The following is a 23,234-nucleotide window of genomic DNA, read 5'->3' on the forward strand; positions in this document are numbered from 1 at the left end:
TATGTCAAATTCCGTATTCATTCACAAAATATAGAATATTCTGTTCTGCTAGCAAAATAAATACTCCAATCTATAAATACATTTCTCATAAAATCATGGAATTGGAGATACAAAGGACCTATTACATCATTTGACGCACCCCTCCCCCCCCCCCCATTGAAGGATTGTTCCCTGTAGTATATTCCCTAGTGTGCTCTTCAGGCTAGGTTTAAATGTTTATATATAACAGTATTTTAAGTTTTGCTCTATTTCAAACTTTTCCAGTATGACATCCATAATGTTGAGTATTTATAGATAGAAACTGTCTGTTACTAACCACTTGGATCTGACCCAATAGTTAGTCTGAAATCTGGATACAGATCAGTGGTGCTGGAACAATGTTTATTGTGGGTGTGCTGATTGGAACCCATATATTTTGTTTTTTTATTACTACTTCAAGTCAGAGGCTGCAGCCGCACTGATCCAGATCTGAACTTTGTATCTTGGACCCTTCCCTAGCTTTGCTATTTATAAAGACACAAACACATAGACCTGAAACTTTGCCATTTGTTTTTCTTTGTGAACATTCATGCTTGATCCAGTAACTAGAAGAATAACATTCACTTATGAAGTGAGCTATATGCTTGAAAATATGAGACAGCTATGTATTCTTAAAATAACTTTTGTCAGATAGTCCCCTCAAAACCCTACACTTGTTGCACTGAGCATACAATTTTAGTGCGAGTTGTTCAGCACCTTCCTGTCCTGGAAGGTGGAAGAGCTCTGTCTGCTACCAATAACGAAACTGTAGCTTCTTCAGTGCTGCTAGTTTTTCAGATGCCTCACTAAAAGGACAGTTCTGTATAACTTTACTTTAATCCTCCTTATCTGTGGCTGGATTTTGAGAGTTGAATGTGACCCATCGGAAAGTGCCAAGAAATGACTATTTAAAATTCTGACATGAATAATGATCTTATGATAGAGGTTGCTCCTGCATGCAGGCCATTAATTCCACTTCTTATATGAAGTTTCTTATTGCATCAGCTGCTCAGAGATTCAAGGTTGTATTATCCTTTTAGGCACATCATGAGTTATTTTTGAAAGCTTTGTGGGAGGGACAGAGAAAGATTTGTTAATTTGTGATTGGAGCTGATGCACAGCAATATATGTCATTTTGTAGAACGTCCACTAATTAGTTGCTTCAAAGGTGAATGAGTTCACTAATTAGGTTAGTTGTTTCAGTTCAGTAATAGAGTAAAAGAAATATAGCAACATATATGCTAAGTAAAGCACTTTGTTTAGGCATATGCTTCAAAAACAAGTCCATGTGTAACAGTGCATGGGAACTCTGCCAAACATTACTCCCTTATGCAGTAATTACCGTAAATAGGATTCTGCTTTCACATTATCAGTCAGTCAGCATTAAACGCTAACACAGCACCTCCCTCTTCCTTTCTTATGTCTTTCTCTGTTCAAGTATAACTCTTCTGGTAGGTTCTAATGACAGAAATAAGGGCTGAGTTCAGTCTATAATCGGGCCCTTTTCAAAATAAATAAAATTATGGCTCCCGTCCCTACCCAGAACCATATTCTTACTTTGACTCTGGAAAATTAAAATACATTTCCCTTTTCACCTTTCTAGCTGTTATTCCCATCCACAGGTATTCAGCAGTCCTTAGGAATGAGGATCCACAAATACTTTTTATTTGTGGGAATAGTGAAAAGAACAAATAAAAGAAACACAATAATTATAAAGAGATATGGATATATAACACCACCCAATTAATGTGTCATGGCACAGTTCCAGGTATTAATTGTCTGGCTTGTTGGGTTCCAGAACTCACACAACAACCTCCACCCCATAAAATCCACTCAGTGGTCCACTTGGACTCACTGGTATTCAGGAGGGTGTTGTGGGTGGCTTGTCACCTGTCTGCTCCAATTCAGAGAAATCTGTACCACGAGCTCTTGCTGCAATGTGCACCTACCTCGCCCAGTTCTGTGACATCAGCTCTGCCACTGCTAGTCTGGTTGGGCCTTGCTGTGAACTCAGCTCTACAGCACTACTGCTGGTCTGGTCAGGCCCTGCTCCAAAACCAGCTTGGCATTGCTCCTGACAGTTCAGCTTATGCCAATACTGCAGAATTACTATGCACAGGGTTCAGAATCTCTAGGTTGGAACCCAGAGAAAAACTGGACTGAGTTACATATAATAACACAAAATGAATCCTGGGATGGAGTCCCTGCTTCCTGCGCAAGAGCTCTTGATCTCAAGGACAGAGCCTTTAGCCTCATTTTGAACTTGAATCCTGTCATAAATATAAAGGGAAGGGTAAACCCCTTTGAAATCCCTCCTGGCCAGGGGAAAGCTCCTCTCACCTGTAAAGGGTTAAGAAGCTAAAGGTAACCTCGCTGGCACCTGACCAAAATGACCAATGAGGAGACAAGATACTTTCAAAAGCTGGGAGGAGGGAGAGAAACAAAGGGTCTGTGGGTCAGTCTATATTCTGTCTTGGCCGGGGATAGACCAGGAATGGAGTCTTAGAACTTTTAGTAAGTAATCTAGCTAGGTACGTATTAGATTATGATTTCTTTAAATGGCTGAGAAAAGAACTGTGCTGAATAGAATAACTATTTCTGTCTGTGTATCTTTTTTGTAACTTAAGGTTTTGGCTAGAGGGGTTCTCTGTTTTTTTAATCTAATTACCCTGTAAGGTATCTACCATCCTGATTTTACAGGAGGGATTTCTTTATTTCTATTTACTTCTATTTTTATTAAAAGTCTTCTTGTAAGAAAACTGAATGCTTTTTCATTGTTCTCAGATCCAGGGGTTTGGGTCTGTGGTCACCTATGCAAATTGGTGAGGCTTTTTATCCAACATTTCCCAGGAAAGGGGGGGTGCAAGTGTTGGGAGGATTGTTCATTGTTCTTAAGATCCAAGGGTCTGGGTCTGTAGTCACCTAGGCAAATTGGTGAGGCTTTTTACCAAACCTTGTCCAGGAAGTGGGGTGCAAGGTTTTGGGAAGTATTTTGGGGGGAAAGACGCGTCCAAACAGCTCTTCCCCAGTAACCAGTATTAGTTTGGTGGTGGTAGCGGCCAATCCAAGGACAAAGGGTGGAATATTTTGTACCTTGGGGAAGTTTTGACCTAAGCTGGTAAAGATAAGCTTAGGAGGTTTTTCATGCAGGTCCCCACATCTGTACCCTAGAATTCAGAGTGGGGGAGGAACCTTGACGAATCCTATTTCCAAATCAGAGTCCACAACCTGTACATTCAGGGTAACCCACTAATTCCAGAAAACAGCTCAAACCCTTTCTATGTTTTTTTTTTCATACCTACAGTTAAACAGTCTAGTATTCATACAATTAGAACATACATAAATTCCATCTAAAACAAAAAAAATTGTATGTGGAATTATGGGTAAGCAGCATATTCATGTCAATGAAGCTGCCCAGAACTTTTCCTCTTTTCTCCGTAGAGGGAGCAGAGTTCTATCTCTCTAAGCCCTATAACTCTTACACAAGGATGCATTTCCCTTCCCTATCTACATGCAAAGGAGGCTAATGGGGATTCTGGTCCAGGGAGGCAGAAATCCCGAAGTGTTTGGACACTGGGATGCCCTTAATCTTTCAAGGCTTATGAGAGATGGTGACTGGAAGGACTAGGGTCACCAGGTAGCTATTGGTTAATTTTGAATTACGGTTTTGTGACTGAACATTTTGAAGTTACAGTCAGAGATCTTTAAACCAAAATGTGGTCATGAGAGTTTTACTGATGGTGCTTGCATGAAAATAATGGATATCTTAGTAGAAATTTGAGAATGATTTGAGAACAGAAAAACAAGATTAAATTTTTTGGGTAACTTAATGCATTAAATAGTTTCAAGAGCTCTAGAGTTAGAGGTTTAGGCTTTGGCTCCATCTTTCACTGTAGCAATGATGTTACAAAGAACATGAATTTATTACTGGGGCTGTGGTAAAAACCTCTGACATTTTTATTTGCAAGCATAATTTAATATGGAAAGGGATGTGCTGTTGTTGTAATAACCTGTAGTCTAGAAGAAACCACCCAAAGCAGAAGGAATTCTGTTTCTGTGTAGTTAAATGCTCATTTTCATTTATGATACAGTAACAAACCTCATGTTATTAAACTACAATCTAAGATGGAGAAGTTGATCAGCTTTAACATGTCTTCTACCCTTAGAAAAATGTTAAATGATATAATTAGTTAGACAATCATTGCTCACTTTATTCATCCAGGTGATCTCATTGACTTCAGGGGGACTACTTTCTTGATTAAATGAGCAGCATTTGATAAACTGAATGGATTTCTAAAAGCTTCAGTTTGGTTTAACCATAGCTCTAGTAGTAAAAGGGGAACTATCTCTTATCAGAAGTGGGAAAAAAATATTATTTTCCCATGTATGGCTCAAGCTTAAGTTGGTGCTTTTCTTGGAATCTCTCAATAGCTTAAGTTAGTTTAGAATGCTACCACTTGTTCGCTTAGAGGCACTTTTTGTTGGGAGCAATTAACTCAGTTGCTCTGGGAACTGAACTGGGTAACACAAACAAGCTTTCAGGTGGAGTTGGTGTTCATGGCTTGATTTTTCAAGCCCTAAATGGATTGAGTCGGTTTTACTTGAGGTACCACCTTGCTGCTCCCTCCAGATTACTAGAACTGGTCAAAAAATGTTGCAATGGAGTGTTTTCAAACTGGAAAACAACCATTTTGTCCAAACTACAATTTTATTTTTTTTTTCAGGAACATGAAATAGATTAAATTTCATTCTGAAAAAGTCAAAATAGAAAGTTTTGACATTATCAAAATTCTTCATTTTGAATTTGTTTAATTTCAGCAGGGCTTTTTGTTTGAAATATAGATTATAGCTTATAATATAATGTAAAGTAAAAAGTAAAACTCTAAGCTAAACATTTCTATTTTATCAAAAGAGATCATTTAGCTTGACCCAAAATACTTCAAAAAAATGGTTTCACAGGAAATTCAAATTCTGAATGAAAACAAATGTCCTGTGATGTGGAAATTCCAGGAACCGTACAGTTCTTTATATTAATGTTGCTGTGATCAGCAGAGGTGGTGAACCTGTGCTCCCTAGATGTAGAGGGAGCTGTGGCAAGGCACTCCTAATAAGGATCTCTCCACTTTTGAATGTGCTGAATCAGTCATCTTGCCTCTGGGAACTCCTGTTTTTTCCGCAGCTCCTCACACATACTTTGCATTTTATAGCCCCCTTTAATTAAGGATCTCAAAGCAACCTACAAAGACTTTCACATATATTTTATGAATGGGTATGTTGTTAGTACTGCAGATTGTTGCTAGTGCTGTTGTTCTTGGAACACTGGTATTAGCTGCACTAGCAGAGATGCAGCTCGAAGACTCAGCAGACCTCAAGGTTGTTCATTAAGAGAGACCACGGACTTGGTTCGGTGGCAAAGGCTCTCAGCCAGGTTAATTGTTGACAAAGTATGGTATTAGTACCCCATAGGAGCTACAAGGATACTAACATATGTATGGCTGCAACAAGGTACCAGTTCAATCGACTTATCAGGATGCTGTCCCCTAGACCAGTTCAAACATGCCCCTCCTGTGGCTTCTCCTTTTATACATTGATAAAAATAAGTTATGTATTGCATTTCAGATGTTGTTAGTTACTACCCTTATCCCTTGTACTTACTAGTTCAAACAAAACATCCTCGTCCATTATCCTGTCAACCCATCCTTATCTTATAATGTGTCTGTGTGTCCCTGTACCATCTCTTAGGAATTTGTTTACATAGATTCTGGAAAAAGAAAAGGAGCACTTGTGGCACCTTAGAGACTAACAAATTTATTTGAGCATAAGCTTTCATGAGCTACAGCTCACTTCATCGGTGAAGTGAGCTGTATCTCATGAAAACTTATGCTCAAATAAATTTGCTAGTCTCTAAGGTGCCACAAGTACTCCTTTTCTTTTTGCGAATACAGACTAACATGGCTGCTACTCTGAAACCTGTCATAGATTCTGGAGAGGTTGGTGTGTTCTTGTACCATCCTCTCCAGTCAGGAATGTGCTTACTTGATTAACCAATATCTGGTGTGTTACTATTCTGCCAAGGCCAGGCCTACTTTTGTTCACAGACTTTGGTTCATAATGTTAATTATGCCTCGGGCTCCTGCAAGGCCTTCAGGGTAAATTGAGGTCCAGGGAGTTCAGGTGATATGCTCAAACTCACATCGTGATCTGGTGGCAGATCTTATATTTCCTAACTCCCAGTTGCATGTTCTAACTTCTAAACATCTGTCTTCTTTTGTGACAGAAGACCATATGTACTCCAACATCTTGATGCACAGGGACTGAGCTAAAATTATTTCTTTTTGGATTTACCCACGAAGTTCCCATAAAATTATTAGGAGTTAAGACCTATCCTCATGTGCTGTAATGAATGTTTACTTTATCGTTTCCACCATTTTTTCCTAAGATAAGAGTGTCTACAATAGGTTGAATTTTATGGCGAAGCCATCAATCCACCATTGCCCCAAGGATGTAAGGGAAGGAGATCATAATGCATTTCTTTACATTTTAAATTATTTACGTAATGCCCCTGAATGAAGAAGAATATTTTTATATATACATATATTATGTATACAACAAAAATAAACTGATGTCATTCATAAACTTCCACATTTTGCATCTTTATAGGTAGGAGACCTGCTGTTCATCAAGATGGTGAAGAAAAAAATAATGGAGCAGCAACAAGACGGAGGAGAACTCCAGAGTGATACTCTGATCAAAATTAGCAGTGAGGCAAAGGTAGTAAAAGAAGGGAAAAGGCATCTTTTGTAAATGTGATGGCTTTTATTCAGGGCCTGTATGATATATTAGTCATTTGTGTGTGTGTTTGTGTTTCTCTCTCTCTTTCGCTCTTTACCTTTGTCAGCATTTTTAGCTTCCAATTACTGAAGCCTTTTAGAATAATCTCATTACACAATGGAAAGTAATATAATAATTAATTAAATTTTGGTTAAATGAAGTGTTGGTACTTTATTTAAATTAATCCAACAGGATGTGACACAGTCTCCTCTAAGATCTTGTTTAATATCAGCTCCATCTGCAAAAATACATTTATTTTTAATGGAGTTGCTTATATCGTTTTATTTCTTCTGACGTAGTGAAAACAATACTAAATACGAACATACTTGACAAGAAAGGTTTCAGATTCATATTAAGTAGGGAAACAGGTTTCAGTGCCTTTTTGTTTCAGTCTGCTGAGGAAGTTGATAATATGTAGCAAAAATGCAGTAAGGAACTTAAATCATAACATCTATATGAAATTAAAATGAATAATAATAATGAAAAATAATAATATTTTCATAAAAGGTTAAGGCCTTTGGAGAGTCCATCTTATCTGGGGGAAAGGGAGAAGTTGATATAAGTGGCCAGTTAGTTAGGAAATTAGTTGTGATATTTGTTCTAAGATGAGGGAGTCATCTTTTTGCAGTTAAAACAAAACAAAACAACCAATTTCTTATGAGTGGCAGACAACTCTAGCCACAGTGTCTTGTTCTGTGTGTACCATTGCTTCCTAGTACATGGAAGCTGTGGGAAAGCCCGCACCACTTCCCGCAGCTCCCATTGGCTGGGAACAGCAAATCGCGGCTACTGGGAGCTGTGGGCGGCCATGTCTGTGGCCAGTCAATGTAAACACTGTCTCACTGCCTGCCAGTGATTACCCTGACGGGCACGTGCAGCCCCACAGGCCGCAGGTTGCCCACCACTGCACTAGCTCCTCCTTTCTCCCAAGAGAAACTAGGAAGTGTTTCTTTAAAAAACAATTTTCTATGTCAAACTTCTCTATCTCTTCAAATTTGCACTTCCTTAACACAGAATAGGACACTAGGAAAGATCAAAGGTCATAAGAAGGGTTGGGGGTCAATGAAATCAAGTAATAAAAGTTTAATATTGTTCTACAGAGCGTAACTAGAGTTCATGTTGTATAGTGCTGAGCACCTTAAAACAGCATGTACTGAAAATATACTGGTGGGAACAGTGGGACATTAAGGACCTGATATAAATCATATTGAAATCAGTAGGAGTCTTTTGATTGGCTTGAGTTGTATTTGGATCAGGTCCTTAATAAATTGGGGTTATATTGTTCTCCTGTGGCAAAATATCTCAGTTCTCTCAGTGACAGATACCAAAAATGGATCATGAAAACAGTATTGGCATAATGTTACAAAGGTGCCAACCTAATCAGCGTACTGTCAGAAATATTGCAAATGGCATTATCTGCTTATCTCATTATCCAAAGGTTTTTATGCTTCACTCCTGAGTCTGGTATCAGAGTGTCTCGTTGCTGCTTGAACTAAGGAATCTACTCCTCCCCAAAAGAAATTTCCCTGTGAAAAGATTGTGCAGATTCAGTAGTGGACTTCCTCCTTTAAAGAAAGTTTACTGTTCAGGCCATTTCTTTTCCTAGTAAGCTTTATATAAATAAAGCCAATAAATTGCTCCAGACATTGTTTTCTGTGTGAAGATAATAGAGTGATAGTATTTATCCAAATTTTAATGCAGTACTAATTGAATAAAGTATTCTGTGAAATCATTACAATGTGTAGAATTTCTTTTAGTAGCAACTTTAAGAAAAGTAATTTAAAGGAAGAGCCTCTTGGACAAACACATGCAGATATTTAGCTAATAATTACAATTTACAAAATATACTTATCTATACTAATGCAACATTTTCAGATGCCTTAGGTTTTAAATATTGCTACATTTGCTTTCTATGCCAGTATTTGAAACTATTAGTTGCTTATTCTCAACAGGCCTACTGTCTTTCCCATTGTTGAAGCATTTAAACAACAATTATCTTCCTGAGTCACAAAGTGAGGTGGTGTATGATCTTGTGCACCAAGTTCCACTGTTACTTTAAAGAGATAAAACAATTTTAGAGAAGGAATACAGAATGATTTTCAGGGAGATAAAAGGATTTAATTTATGATTTGTAAGATGATATGGACAAAATAAGTAAAATTGGAATGCTTTAGCGACCCCCTGGGAGAAAATGATGAACTAAATTCATTCCTGGTATAATTTCAATGGAGTGACACCAGGGATGAGTTTGAACGAGAACATTACAAGTAACAAAACAGAAAGATTGTGGCTTATTACTGGTTACACCTATTACCCAGGTGGTTTAGAGTCCAACGGTATCCCAGACTCTTTGTGGATGATATTCCTGTGCTGAGAGTGATTATTTAAATGAGAGGGAAAAAAGGACACCATGTTAACTCCCACAATATTGTGAGATCAAAAACTCCTTACTCTTAGCATGCACAAAACATACACAGCAAAAGAGGTGTCATTAACAACCTGCCAGGAACTAGAGGACCACATCAAATTGGCATAGAACTGATCACAGCTACCTGTGGCTTTTATGTGGAAAAATGTTCCATGGAGATTTGGTCCCCACATGCAAAATTATTTGAGAACTAAATTGCTTTGCTAAATAGTACCTATTTGATTTAAATGAAGATACTCCTAGATTAGGAGTAATAGCAAAATCTTCTTTAAAAGAACTCTATTATTGTTAGGACTAGGGACCTTCTCCTTTTATGTGGGAGATATCCACAACACTCACAAAGAGGATTGCTTTGTCAAGTAACAATGTGCATGAATTAGGTCTGGTCTGCACTGGGGCAGTGATTGATCTAAGTTATGCAACTTCAGCTACGTGAATAACACAGCTGAAGTCAAAAAAAGAAAAGGAGTACTTGTGACACCTTAGAGACTAACCAATTTATTTGAGCATAAGCTTTCGTGAGCTACAGCTCACTGAAGTCAACCGACTTAGATCACTGCGGTGAGTTGACATCTGACGCTCCCCCGTCGACTCCGCCTGAGCCTCTCGCTCCGGTGGAGTACCAGAGTCAATGGGAGAGCACTCGGCAGTCAATTTATTGTTTCTAGATTAGTCGTGATAAATCTGTCCCCATTGGATTGATCGCTGCCTGTCGATCCTGCGGGCAATGTAGACCTTAGTCTTCTCCTAAGACCTTCAACACAATATCATTTTAACTCATGAAACTTACCTACCAAGTGTTGTCAATATCATCCATTTCCTTAAGTATCCTTAGTTTTCTTTTTTTTCCGTTTTCTACTATTTCTAGCTCTTTTCCAGTTTCCCCTCTCTCCCCCCTTCTTTGCTTCTGGTAATGTTTCCTAACCTTCAAGAATCCATTTATGTAACTCACCAAGCTGCAGTACTGAAAACTAGGCTCATTACTGGTGCATGTAAACATGTAGTATTAATGAAAATAATTGTTTTCATGCAAGCTTTTAAAAGCTTTTTTTAGAGTGATAAACTGTACACACAAAATCATATGTATACCCGGTAGTTCTTGTGCCTGTACTTGTTTTCTAAAATAATATTTTTGATTGTTTTCATGTCAGTATTTACATGCTGAGGTCACATTTGCCATAAGTTTCACTTATATATATGAAAAAAGAGGGTTGCTTGTGTTTGGCCCATGTACTGAGTAAATTTTGTATGTGCTTTGCATAGTGTGTTGATCCTGTAATCAAAGGGTTAACTATCTCATACTGGATGTGCGAAGCTGCCAGTGATTCAAGAACATGAATACCAACCTCAGGGAAGACTGTTAGGTAGCAAGGCAGAAACCCCAAATTGATTGTGAGTTCTATACTTGATTTTACTAACCAATAATCAAGGGTAAACACCTCAGGCAGTAAACGAGCCTAAACAGGGAGTCACAGACAGTCCCCCTGATCTATCTCACGACTCAGGTGAGCATACCATTGTGATTGATGGTCCCTTACATCAATATTCAGCTTACTCCTAGTCCCAAAGGACCAGTCACTTAGCCCAGGTCAATTGTACCATAGATCTTACACCAAAGCTTGTAGCCAGCCTTATAATGAACTGTATAAAGATTTATTTGTAGGAAAAAGACATGAGAGTTATTTACAAGTTTAAAGAAGGTAAATATATATACACAATAAATTACAATCTTAAATTGCAAAAAATAACAGAAGCTTCTATAATAAGTAAACTCTATATATCCTTTAGGGCTAACTCAATCTAAGCACTGATGATCTCGTTTTTGCTTAATAAACCTTGTGCCACCTCCCACCCCCAAGTCCAAACATCATAGCGATAGAGTTCCTTCTTGCTAGGGGTTTTTATTCCCCTCCTCCCTTGTGCTCTGTGCTGCAAACTCAGCTGACAGCAGTAATCCACTTGCATGATTCATCTTCACAGGGCAGGGAAGGACAGAACAATCAACATATTTTGTCCTTTTTAATGTCCCACAATAGTCCTTGTTGGGCAGGATGTAACACTTTCTGTTGGGGATCAGTACTTCACACTAGTTAATGTCTCTGTCCTGTCTGGTTATTTGCCAAGTCACAGTGGCTCACAGTACATCCACTCAAATATTATCTTACAATATGGGATGCAGGTGTTATACCTGACATGAATGGACACAGCAACTCACGAGTATTCAATAAAATATAAATACTAAACCTATTCTTATTATTCTGATACCTGTTTTAACAATACTAACATACAGGTGAGCCTGACTGATTCCAGCTGTGTACTTGTGTGTGTTCAGTTGAGACATGAGGACTTTGGCATGAGCTGTCACCTGGTTTGCCAGTGTAACAGTAGGCACAGGGAATAGGCTACAATCTATGTGAACTAGCTTACTATACCTCTATGAGGCTAGTGCTAAAGGAGATTCATTGTTGCATCCTGTATTCTGGTTCTACAGGTGTTTAACTAGTTTCACTTGGTCTGGAAGCAGAGCTATGTGAAAAGAGTGCTTGAGAGCTGCTGGTGGTTACACTGCTGTATTGAGCTCTAGGTTCATGTAATCTTCTGTGCTTAAACCAAGGTAAAGGTTAGCTTTAAAATAAACTCAGTGCAGGAATTTGGTGATTTTTCAGACTGTCCTCCTGCCTAATTGCATTATAACATTTGTCACTTCACATACAATAGTATAGCTAGGTGTTATGAACATTTAGTTCTGTTGTACTAGAAATCTTAATTTTAAGATTAGCTTCATTGTTGGTTTGCTTTCTCAGACTGTTCTCTGGTAAGCTGAGTGGACAAGATAATTCAGAATGGAATATTTGTTATCTCCCCCCACATACATGAATACAGCACACAAGTAAATAATTGCCACCCCAAATTTGGCCTACTCCTCTGTAAAGAACTGCTGTTCATAAACATTTAATTAATTAGACAGAGGTGTGACTGGATATACACTAATTGGATATTTTCTGTTTTCATAGGAAAAAAATAATTGCGTCCTCTAACATTTTCAAAAGCACTGAAGCAACTTAGGAGCCTACATCCCATTGATTTTCTATGGGACTTAAGTTCCTAGGTCACTTGTGTCCATTTGAAAATTTTGCCCTGTGTGATTAAACTAAATCAGTGGCAAACAGTGTACATAGCATCTCCAGCCAAACTGAATTACTGCCTCTCAACAGCAGAAGAGAAAGGCAATTGGTAGAGATTCGGAATGCTCATATGAACCTTTGTTATTCATTCCAAGCCTGGAACACATCTTGCAAAAGAAATTAGAGGAGAGGAATGTCCTAGACCAGAGGTTCTCAATTCTGGTCCACCGCTTGTTCAAGGAAAGCCCCTGGCGTGCCGGGCTGGTTTGTTTACCTGTTGCGTCTGCAGGTTCTGCTGATTGCGGCTCCCACTGGCTGCGGTTTGCCGCTACAGGCCAATGGGGGGCTGCTGGAAGGGTGGCCAGCATGTCCCTCTGCAGCCCGCATTGTCCTGGAGCAGTGAAACGTGGCCAGTGGGAGCCGTGATCGGCCAAACCTGCCGACACAGCAGGTAAGCAAACGGGCCGGCCCGCCAGGGGCTTTCACTGAACAAGCAGTGGACCAGATTTGAGAACCACTATCCTAGACAGACGCTGAGTGAAATTAGGAATTTCCATCCTGTAGGAAATTCTGACATTTCAACATTTATTTTCATCTCAAAAGTGGATGAAAAGTTGTAATTTTATATATTTTTTTGTGAAATAGAAAATCCAAGACGTTTCAATTTGGAAATGTCAAAACATTTCATTTTGTCGTTTTCAGTTGAAACAAAATATGTTGACATTCCTAAAATGTAAATATTTCATTTTATTTTGTTGAATTGATCTGAAAGTTGAGTCAATTCAGCATTAAATTGTTTATCTTGCCCTATAGGAGTTGTAGTTCTGGCCCCCATGGTTTCTAGGGAGCCCAACCCAAAAGAGGACATGATCTCCCACAGTGCAATATGTCCTCAGCTGACTGAGTTTTGTGATGCATGGAGAAGTTATATGACTCTGGGTGTATCATGGGAGATTTAGTCCAACCGGAGAACCTAGTTTGAATGTGAGAATGGGGACAACAGGCTCCAAGAATGAACTATATTTCTATGATAAACCCAGAATCTTATAACTCCCGCAAGTACCACACAGCTTGGTCAGCTGGATCCACATTGCATTGTGGGAGATGTAGAACAACAAGGAGTCAAGCTAATAGGAGACAATGGTGAACCGAACTATAGAACCCATAAGGCTATGTTAGGGAATTGCAGTTTAATGGGGTTTTAACTTATTTAAAATGTGATATATTATTTTTCACTTCAATACAATACAATATTCTGACTTGGGTTGGTGTAACATAAAACAATATATTTTATTTTGATTTTCGTGATCGAAAATCAAAACATTTTGGCAAAATTGAAATTTTCCAGCCAAAAAAAATTGATTTTTGTGGAAACTTCATTTTCCATTGGAATGATTTTCTGACAGAACATCCTCAACCAACTCTAGGCCTAGCATTTTTTTTATATATCCTTGCTCCCTCTGGGAAAGAAATCAAAGAATCAAATGAATGGTAAAGGCTGAATGCTGCTCCCTCTGATATCAGTAAAAACAGGAGTTTTGCTATTATCATGGGTGGGAACAGGACTGGTTGACAGACATTAAAGGGATTGCTTATTGGTCAAATATTCTTTTAGAAATGTCTGGACTTTTTAGACACTGAGATTCAAAGTAAGCATCGTCAATCATTGGCTCAAATGTGAAGTAAACGTGGAAATAAAAAAAATAGTTTAATTTAAAACTTTTACCTGTTTTGACAAATTTCACATAACACAGAAACTAAGCCATGTTGTCCAAGCCTGGGGATTCATCAAGTTGCAGTGTTAAATACTGACTCATCTTAACTTGTTTTATGAACTGGTTCTGGATTTTCTCTCCTAGGTCATCAGTTCATTGTGGATGTTATTATTTTACATAAGGATGGTTTTCAGTGCTATGGTTGCATGTTCCCCAGTCAGAATTCTACATGTGTCTATTGCTGCTGAGGGTCTGACCAATGGTGTATGCTTCTTTGCATTTTGCAATGCACAAGGCCATAGCATAAGATGCTTCTAAGGCTTTTTGAGGACAGTTGCTTCTTTCGACATGATCTTTTTTACAATATTAATTCTTCTTGTTTCCAAAGAGAAAAAAAGTCACACTTTTTATGAATTGTAGGGGTTTGGTTTTGAAATACTGGTGTAGTTTCCTTAGTCACATATTTTTGTTTACTAATGTTGAAAACAAACGATAAATTGTGGCTGTGGACTTTCCACAGTAATACCGAGACATGAAAATGCAAACAATGTAACTATCATCCAATTCTTTCCTTTTCTGTTTAACTTTATTAAAAGCATCATCTTCAGCTGAATGTTTGCACATGTAGGCTTAATACTTCATAAAAATATGCTCTATTGTACAGACAAGACACACCTGTCTTTCCCTCAGTCCACTGCCCCTATCTGCTAGTGCTGGTGCTTCCCCCAGAAGAAAGTCTCTTTATTGAGGGCTCTTTTTGGAACAGCAGCAGCAGCAACAACATAAGACACGTGGATAAGATGAAGGTGATTTTTAAGCTTACTTTAATAGTCTTTGTCAGAAAAAGGCTGTCATAAATATAAAGGGAAGGGTAAACCCCTTTGAAATCCCTCCTGGCCAGGGGAAAGCTCCTCGCACCTGTAAAGGGTTAAGAAGCTAAAGGTAACCTCGCTGGCACCTGACCAAAATGACCAATGAGGAGACAAGATACTTTCAAAAGCTGGGAGGAGGGAGAGAAACAAAGGGTCTGTGGGTCTGTCTATATTCTGTCTTGGCCGGGGATAGACCAGGAATGGAGTCTTAGAACTTTTAGTAAGTAATCTAGCTAGGTACATGTTAGATTATGATTTCTTTAAATGGCTGAGAAAAGAACTGTGCTGAATAGAATAACTATTTCTGTCTGTGTATCTTTTTTGTAACTTAAGGTTTTGCCTAGAGGGGTTCTCTATGTTTTTGAATCTAATTACCCTGTAAGATATCTACCATCCTGATTTTACAGGGGGGATTTCTTTATTTCTATTTACTTCTATTTTTATTAAAAGTCTTCTTGTAAGAAAACTGAATGTTTTTTCATTGTTCTCAGATCCAAGGGTCTGGGTCTGTGGTCACCTAGGCAAATTGGTGAGGCTTTTTACCAAACCTTTTCCAGGAAGTGGGGTGCAAGGTTTTGGGAAGTATTTTGGGGGGGGAAAGACGCGTCCAAACAGCTCTTCCCCAGTAACCAGTATTAATTTGGTGGTGGTAGCGGCCAATCCAAGGACAAAGGGTGGAATATTTTATACCTTGGGGAAGTTTTGACCTAAGATGGTAAAGATAAGCTTAGGAGGTTTTTCATGCAGGTCCCCACATCTGTACCCTAGAGTTCAGAGTGGGGGAGGAACCTTGACAAAGGCAAATCCGATTATGTTTCCCCAAACACTCATTGCTCCCTTATTAGCCCTTTGTGGCTCCCCAAGGGATACATGGTGCTCAGTTTGGGAAGCACAGGAATAAGTTATATATAGGTTTGGAAGGTTTAGCTTTTATCGATAAGTGTTGGTAAACATCAATTTAACCACACAAACTATATATATAATTCCCATTGATAATAATAAAAATTTACACGTAGGCAAAGTAAGAAAAATACAGCTTAAGAATTTAGAGTTTGATTTAAGAATGCTTATGTTGTATACTTTGAGATGTTATGTTAACAATTCATGCTTTAATCATTGTAAAACTATTTTTTAATCTCAACATCTATCATTAAATGCTTATTTTCTGACATACCCCCTAATTGCCAACAGCTGTGAAAATTTAAGTTGATACAAATTCAAAAAATGCTTTAAAATAAACATTGATATTTGACAAAATTATTACAAAAATAAAAATTGAATTCTGCCGAGCCTATTTATCCACTAAAACTGAGCTGCAGAAGAATTCTTCATTTTTGTAGGATTTAATGAACCAACTACTACTCCCACAAATCAGATTGTTAGGTGTCTAAAGCAGAACAAAACGTGGTAATAACTGTTTACAAAATCTGAAGATGAGGCAAAGCCTTCCTAAATATTGGGGCCATTAGGTATAAGGTGTTCAGCACACAGCTGTAAATGGCAAGGCAGTGTACCTTTCACCAATGCAGCATTCACTGGGCATGCAAAGCATGCACATCTTATGGGTGACTTAATTCAGCTGCCCTGTTGACATTAATGGTGCATAATTTGTGATATGTGCTGGGAACATAAAGTGTACTGAAATAAGAAAATAGACCCAGCAAGAATATATAAACTAAAGCAGCTCATTCTCCATCATGCTTTAACTACATCTGCACCATTTCACTCTCTTCGGGGGTAAAATTCAATTGTGGCATAAGTGATAGCAACTTTCATTGACTTCAGAGGGAGCTGACCTGAAGAAGAAGTCTGGTCCAATAAAGGATATTATGTCACCCACCTTGTCTCTCTAATATCTTGGCACCAACATGGCTACAACATTGCATATGGCAAATTAGTGAGTTGCTTTCTGCAACCACTTATCTGTTTTCTGATGAGCTTTAATCCAGTATGGAGTTTACATCACCTTTTATATGTTTCTATGGGCCAATTTACGCCCTGACTCACACGAAAGCAACTCCACTTAAATATTTCCTAGGTGCAACTGAGGGCAGAACTTGGGCTTATATGTCAGAACTCCTACAGAAAACTCAATAGGGTTGACTTGGCTAACTTGTTTTTGGTTCCAAATGAGATGAATGATACTTCAGTGTTTGGCTCCTTTCTCCCACACTTAAGGAGACTAAGTGTCTGTACAACTCACTATATTTAAGAATTGTGCTGTACAAAACTCTTGTCAACATTATGTGTGTCAAATTGCCCTTATTTGAAGTTTATATTACAAGCTGAAGGTGATTATTTTTTTTAAATAGGATTATTTTTATTAGGGTGTGAAAAGGCATGGATAAAACAGTGCAAAAGGCGATACCAGTTTTCTGAAGGAAAAAAAAGATGAGTATGCTCTCGATTTATTTTCTTGATATTCTTTTCATAATACAATCACTCACAGTTGAGATAATGGATTTTTCACTCATCAAATGAAGGGGTTCTGTGAGGCAGAATTGCACTGTCTCTCAGCATCTTGCAGAAGAATTCCTAACAAATTATCCTCTTTGTAAAGTTACACATTTTAAAACTCGGTATATTGTAGAGCTTAGTGGAGCTAACAGGGTTATCTGAATTATTAATAATAAATAAGATATGTAACACTTATATTGCCTTTTACAACTACATTAGCTAATGAACTGCATGTAAGAACCTGGAAAATGGCACTGAGATTGAGTGTTTGGGAATCAGAAGCCCTGTAATCTTAACATAACATGTAGGTAATAAGATGTGCTTTCTGCCTGATTTTCCAGCCAGCCCTGGGCATGTCTGTCCTCTCCTAGAAAAGTTTACTTAGAAGCTCACCTAAGCTTCTCCTTTCCAAGGAGCTACCAGGTGGGTGAAAATAGGGAATAAAATGATGTGTGGCAACCACTAAGGATTGTGAGGGAACAGAAGGGTACGGTGTTAAATTTAGATAACCATCAGACAACATTAGTGGAGCTGAAGAGAGCATCTTCCCAGGAATATCAGGGGAAAGAGAGGTACCAAGAGAACTGGGGGGAGGAGTATTCCATAGGTGTAACTGAGGAGGAGAGGGCAGTCACCAGGGCTGGCTGCAAAAGGGAAAGAAGAGATGAAATAGTAGGAGAGCTGGGATATCGTTCTTACTGAAGTCCAAGGGAGTTTAACCATTGACTTCAATGGTAACAGAGTTAGATCAATGTCAAGAAAATCCTACCTGCCATATTTAACATAACATATTATCTGGCTTGTATACTGAATGTGATAGGATTTCACTTAGCAACAGAGATGCTTGAAAATTTTCTATCAAGGTTTTTTCAACAAAAATGCAGTTTCTGCCAAACAAAAACTTTTTCTTTTGAAAAAAAAAAGATTTTGCCAAATATGTTAGGTTTTCAGTCACGAAAATCTAAACAAAATATTTTTTCACATTCGGTTGACATGTACCTAAACATATTGGTTTGCCAACCCAAATTTAAATGTTTCATTTCAGGTCAGTCCAACATTAACCTACCTCTCTGTGCCTGAGCTGCCATGCTGCCTCATGAGAGCTGTAGATTGGATGATTCTTACCCTTGTTCCCCTGAAGGGTCCAAGCTCCCTGTCTGGCTTATATCTCCTATTTTGCACCACGGTATTCCTTCTGGTTGAACTGTCACAATGCATCATGGGAGTCATGTGACCATGACATATTTTGGGAGATATAGTCCAGATAGGAAACCCATCCCATAGAGGAGAAAGAGAGCATAAATCTACAGAATGGAAGCATAAGAACTACATCTCCTATGAAACCATGACACCTCATGGGAGCACAGAGTAATGGTGAACCAAGCTGAAAGGGAATAGTTCAATTTGGAAATGTTAATTGAAACAAAATGTTTAAACATTTTTAATTGAACTGTTTCATAACTTTCCATACAAAGACAAAAATAAATATTTTGACTTTTTTAGCTTTATTTATGTTTAAAACAGATCTTTACTCTGTGAATTTCCTGCAGGTTGGAAATTCTGATTTTTTTTTTTTTTTTGTGGACTAGCTCCATACTAATGAAACACAACTTTAGGAAGTTTGACTTCCAGACAATGTTTTCTTAAATTAGACAGGTATTTAAGTGCATATGTATTTTTATTTCTCACTCTATAAATCATACAGAATTAAACTGAGTATCTGATGTATAGTGACTAATATAATTAGATGTTTCATCCATTGAAGTCTGTTGCTTTGATGATGAACTACCAGTAAGGTCATCACCTTTGCTATCCATTAACATTCTTGTTATATTAAATAATACAAGACAATTGGGATTGATGCAAAAGAGAGTGCCTTATTTCTGTTTACATAGTAATTAATAATTTAATAAAAAGCAATAATGTGGGAGGAGACTTCAGACTGTAAGCCCTTCAAAGTGGGAGGTGTGTCTTTTCAGTGTTTTCACAGCCACCAGCATACCGATGTTCAATTCTTGTTCTTCCAATAAAGTGATCCTGAATTAAATACTACTTGAAGGTAGGAAAATGTGGAAGGTGGGAAATGTTGTTTGTCTCTTGGAGCAGAGGAGAACCCCAGTGATTAAATAGCTTGTCATTCCTCTTCCCCTCTAGCATCCACAGCCACATGAGGCAGAGTGATGAACAAGCTATCAAAACATTGTCTAGTCTGTCTCTCTTCTTTGTGCATGAATACAGAAAATGGGAGAAAACCAAAAAAGTGTTTATCAGAATAATCTGGGATCTTTACAAAGGTATGGTTTTGATTTGGTTCTACAAATAGATGAAGGCTCATGGAGGGCTGATTTTTTTTTCCTGATTCATTTAGTCTACTTTAATGCTCACTTTTGGTTTGTGTGGCTATAGAAAAGTAGTGGGAGATAGATATATCAGCTCCAGGCTAAACAAATCCCTGGTACCAGGATAAGTGAAATGGCAGCTGCTCCAGGCCAATTAAGACACCTGGGGCTAGTTAAGAACTTTCCAGAAGGCAGGGAGAAAGCTAGGTTGCCTGGAACACATGAAGCCAATCAGGGACTGGGTGAAAGTAGTTAAAAGTTTGCCAGTTAGTCAGGTGGGGGTGGATGTCAGGAACTGTGGGAGGAAGTTGCGCTGTTGAAGAGACTGAGTAGTACACACCATATCAGGCACAAGGAAGGAGGCCCTGAGGTAAGGGTGGAGCCTGAGGAAGTGGGGGCTGCTGTGGGGAAGTAGCCCAGGGAATTGTACGTGCCATGTTTCTAAAATGTCAGCTATCATAACTGATACCATTAGGGTGCTTGGCTGGAGCTTGGAGTAGAGGGCAGGCCCGGCCTCCCCACTTTGCCCCCTCCCCGATTACTCACTGAGACTGGGAAACAACAGAGACTGTGCAAGGAGGACAGCTTCTCCTTACCTCCCTCACTGGCTTCTGATGAAAATGGCTCAGGAGACTGTGAGCCTTGTCTCTAGAGAGAGAAGGGTTACATGGAGGGTCACAGTGAGCCTCTGAGGCTAGCGAAATCCACCAGGAAACGCAGGACCCACGGAGACAAGGACCGAGCTTTGTCACACTTGTCATTGATTTTGCCTGTGCTTCTGCCCTGACCTCATGCTCCACCTAGAGCATCTGAAATATACTTTTGATAGTATTAGAGTCCAGACTCTTAGGGAGTTTTTGTATCTAAAAAGGTCGACTGACATTGTGGGGCACATAAATAACTCTTTAATGAAATACAGAGATTTGTAGATATCAACCAGATATAAATTTAAATGTGCACTTATATATAAAAACAGTGTTTTGTAAATTGTTATGACTTCCAGATGTGTAGCTAGATGACTGCTATTATCTGTTTACTAATTTCCTCAATGAGGTGTCACACAGAAACTCACTGTGGGAAATCTTAACTATATCTTTAAAGGATTCTATGAGTCTAAGACTCTTATTTTCTGCTCCATGGTGTGTGAATGAGAACTATAATAACAATAATATGAAGGTAATTACCATCTCTAAATTATTTCAGTTGAGCTTCCTCTGTAACTTGATATTTCAATTTCTCAAAAGGCACAGCGGAATCTGATGTCAGCTTCCAATTTCTTAAGACTTTTTTTCCAGAACCATCAGCTAAAGTTGTAAACCGTTCAGGCATGCAACAACTGTGTGTGCAAAATGTGCATGCAATTGCTATGATTAGGCACAAAAAGAAAGTAGCTATGTGAAAATGACCATAATTATCCATTTGGTCCTGTTTGCACAAACCCACAATTGTGTTAAATGCATGTACACACATAAGTGCTGGAACTCAAGGATATTGGGGGTGCTGCTGCATCCTCTGGCTTGAAGTAGTATACATATACATTGTATACATATCTCCGTAAACAATTGTCCATTTAACTTGTTAACAAACCTGGTCCTGTGACTACAAATTCTTACTAAAAATATTATTTGCAGATACAAAGCACAGGTAGCAAAATGCCTTTCCTTCAAATTCTTTTCTAGTGTAACTCCACTGATGGCAATGAAGTTACACCATCATAAAATCTGGTCCTTCATAGTTACAAATGTATTCACAGAATATTCACAAATTATGGGGCCAATCCCGAGATGCAATGAGGACGTGGTTCTCCCGTTAAAAAATATGTCTTATGCACCAGGTAGTTTCTGTGGCAGAACAAAGATCATTTGAAATAGATTTTCTTTTAGACTTTTTATTGTTGCCATTGCTAAGACATCTGGATGCCGTACATTAACCAAACAATCTGATTAAAAATCAACAGAACATAACAGAGACCAAACATAATGTGTCTTAACTTCCATATGGCTAGTCTGATTATTTTTCATGCTATACAATAATTATGTCATCTATACAAGCAGCCATTTATAGTCCACAGACCACAGAATGCAGGTAGAGTCCAGATGATCTTCTACCCCAGTTTACACTTAGGTGGATTTTTATTTGAACTAAAAGTTAATTTTTAAGATATAATTTTGACACTTAAAATTGATTGTTAAATTATTGTTGCATATCCTCAGAAACACAGGCAGGAAAGTTCAGGATAGGCAGTCATTTAGACACTCCCAGGTGGGAACCCTGATCTCAACAACCATACTTAATGTGTGTATAGTGCGGTCACTTAGATGCTTATGCTCATGCCAATCTGTTAGGATGGCATTGTGCCCACTGAAAAATTACTTGAGCCTTTGCCCTAGTGCATGGTTGCCAAGCAAGTTTTTTTTTTTTTTTAAGGAGCAGCTTGATTATGCTTCAAGTTCCATCTCTATGCATCATTCCTATATCCACGCAATCACTTAAGCAGTAGCATCACATGCATCCTTAAACTTAATCACACCTAGTGACTGTCCTGTGCCACAAAAAGAAAATCTCCATAGTTCAGGAAAGAAAGACATATGGGTCATTCACTACCAAAGTCCTCCTCCAGGTAATACATTTAATACATTTTGAATGATAAAACTAGTCATTCAATCTGCTGGTGACTCATTCCCCTATGTTCATTCAGCAGACTTGGTTCTTCTCTTTCTTTTTAATAAGCTATCTTTCAAGGTATGGGTAAAATACGTACTGTCTGATTAAGGGCTTGATCCAAAGCTTTCTGAAGTCAACTGTCTTTCATCAACTTTAGTGGGCTTTTAGATCAGGCCTTTTACAAAGTATGATTTAGTGGACTTTCTGTAAATGGTTTATCTCAAAGCTAAGTTGTTAAACACTGGAGAAAATATTTAGACACAAATCTTGAACTCATAATCTAAAAAATTAAGAATATAAATTAAGTAGATCTTTTTGGAAAATGGAATCCCCACTCTGTGAGAATTATTCTGAATTATAACAAAAGGTCAAAATTTAGATTTTTCCTGTGAAACATACATTTTGAAAGTAACTGATTTGTGTGTTTGTTTTTGATAAGGTAGAGACATTTTGTTCTAATAATGTTTAAACATAGTATATTAAATATAAAATATTATATATTTTAATATCATGTAAAAGTTGAAACAAAATTAAGGAAAATAATAGTCAAAATGAGATGGTTTTACATTATTGAAATGTAACATTCTGATGTTGTTGAAATGAGAAAATAAAAATGATTATTTTGATATTTCCTATGGAAAATGTTGTTGAAATCAACATTTGTCTCTGAAACATTTCAATTTTGACAAAACTGCATTTTCTGACAGCAAACTGTTCAGTTAAAAAAAATTCAAGCAGAATTAAATATACGTAGCTGCAGCCTAATTTAATTGTTATTAAAAGAA

The 23,234-nt window shown here is 38.0% G+C and overlaps 1 protein-coding gene across 2 annotated transcripts in view; it reads left to right on the forward strand.

Annotated features, from left to right (window-relative positions):
• The first annotated feature begins 2,485 nt into the window (after positions 1-2,485).
• The window catches only part of LOC311514432 (uncharacterized protein), a 34,685-nt gene continuing 13,936 nt past the window's right edge, over positions 2,486-23,234 (forward strand). The window contains exons 1-2 of one of the 2 annotated variants that reach the window (XM_084616983.1): positions 2,486-2,532; positions 6,679-6,789. In XM_084616983.1, the coding sequence (XP_084473109.1) occupies positions 6,703-6,789 (87 nt within the window). In that variant the 5' untranslated portion in view covers positions 2,486-2,532; positions 6,679-6,702. Of the gene's footprint in view, positions 2,533-6,678; positions 6,790-19,610; positions 19,741-23,234 lie in introns of those variants that run through there. The other variant, XM_084616984.1, reaches the window with a different exon arrangement.

The sequence above is a fragment of the Lepidochelys olivacea genome (assembly GCF_965140295.1).
Source record: "Lepidochelys olivacea isolate rLepOli2 genome assembly, chromosome: 1".
NCBI lineage: Eukaryota > Metazoa > Chordata > Testudines > Cheloniidae > Lepidochelys > Lepidochelys olivacea.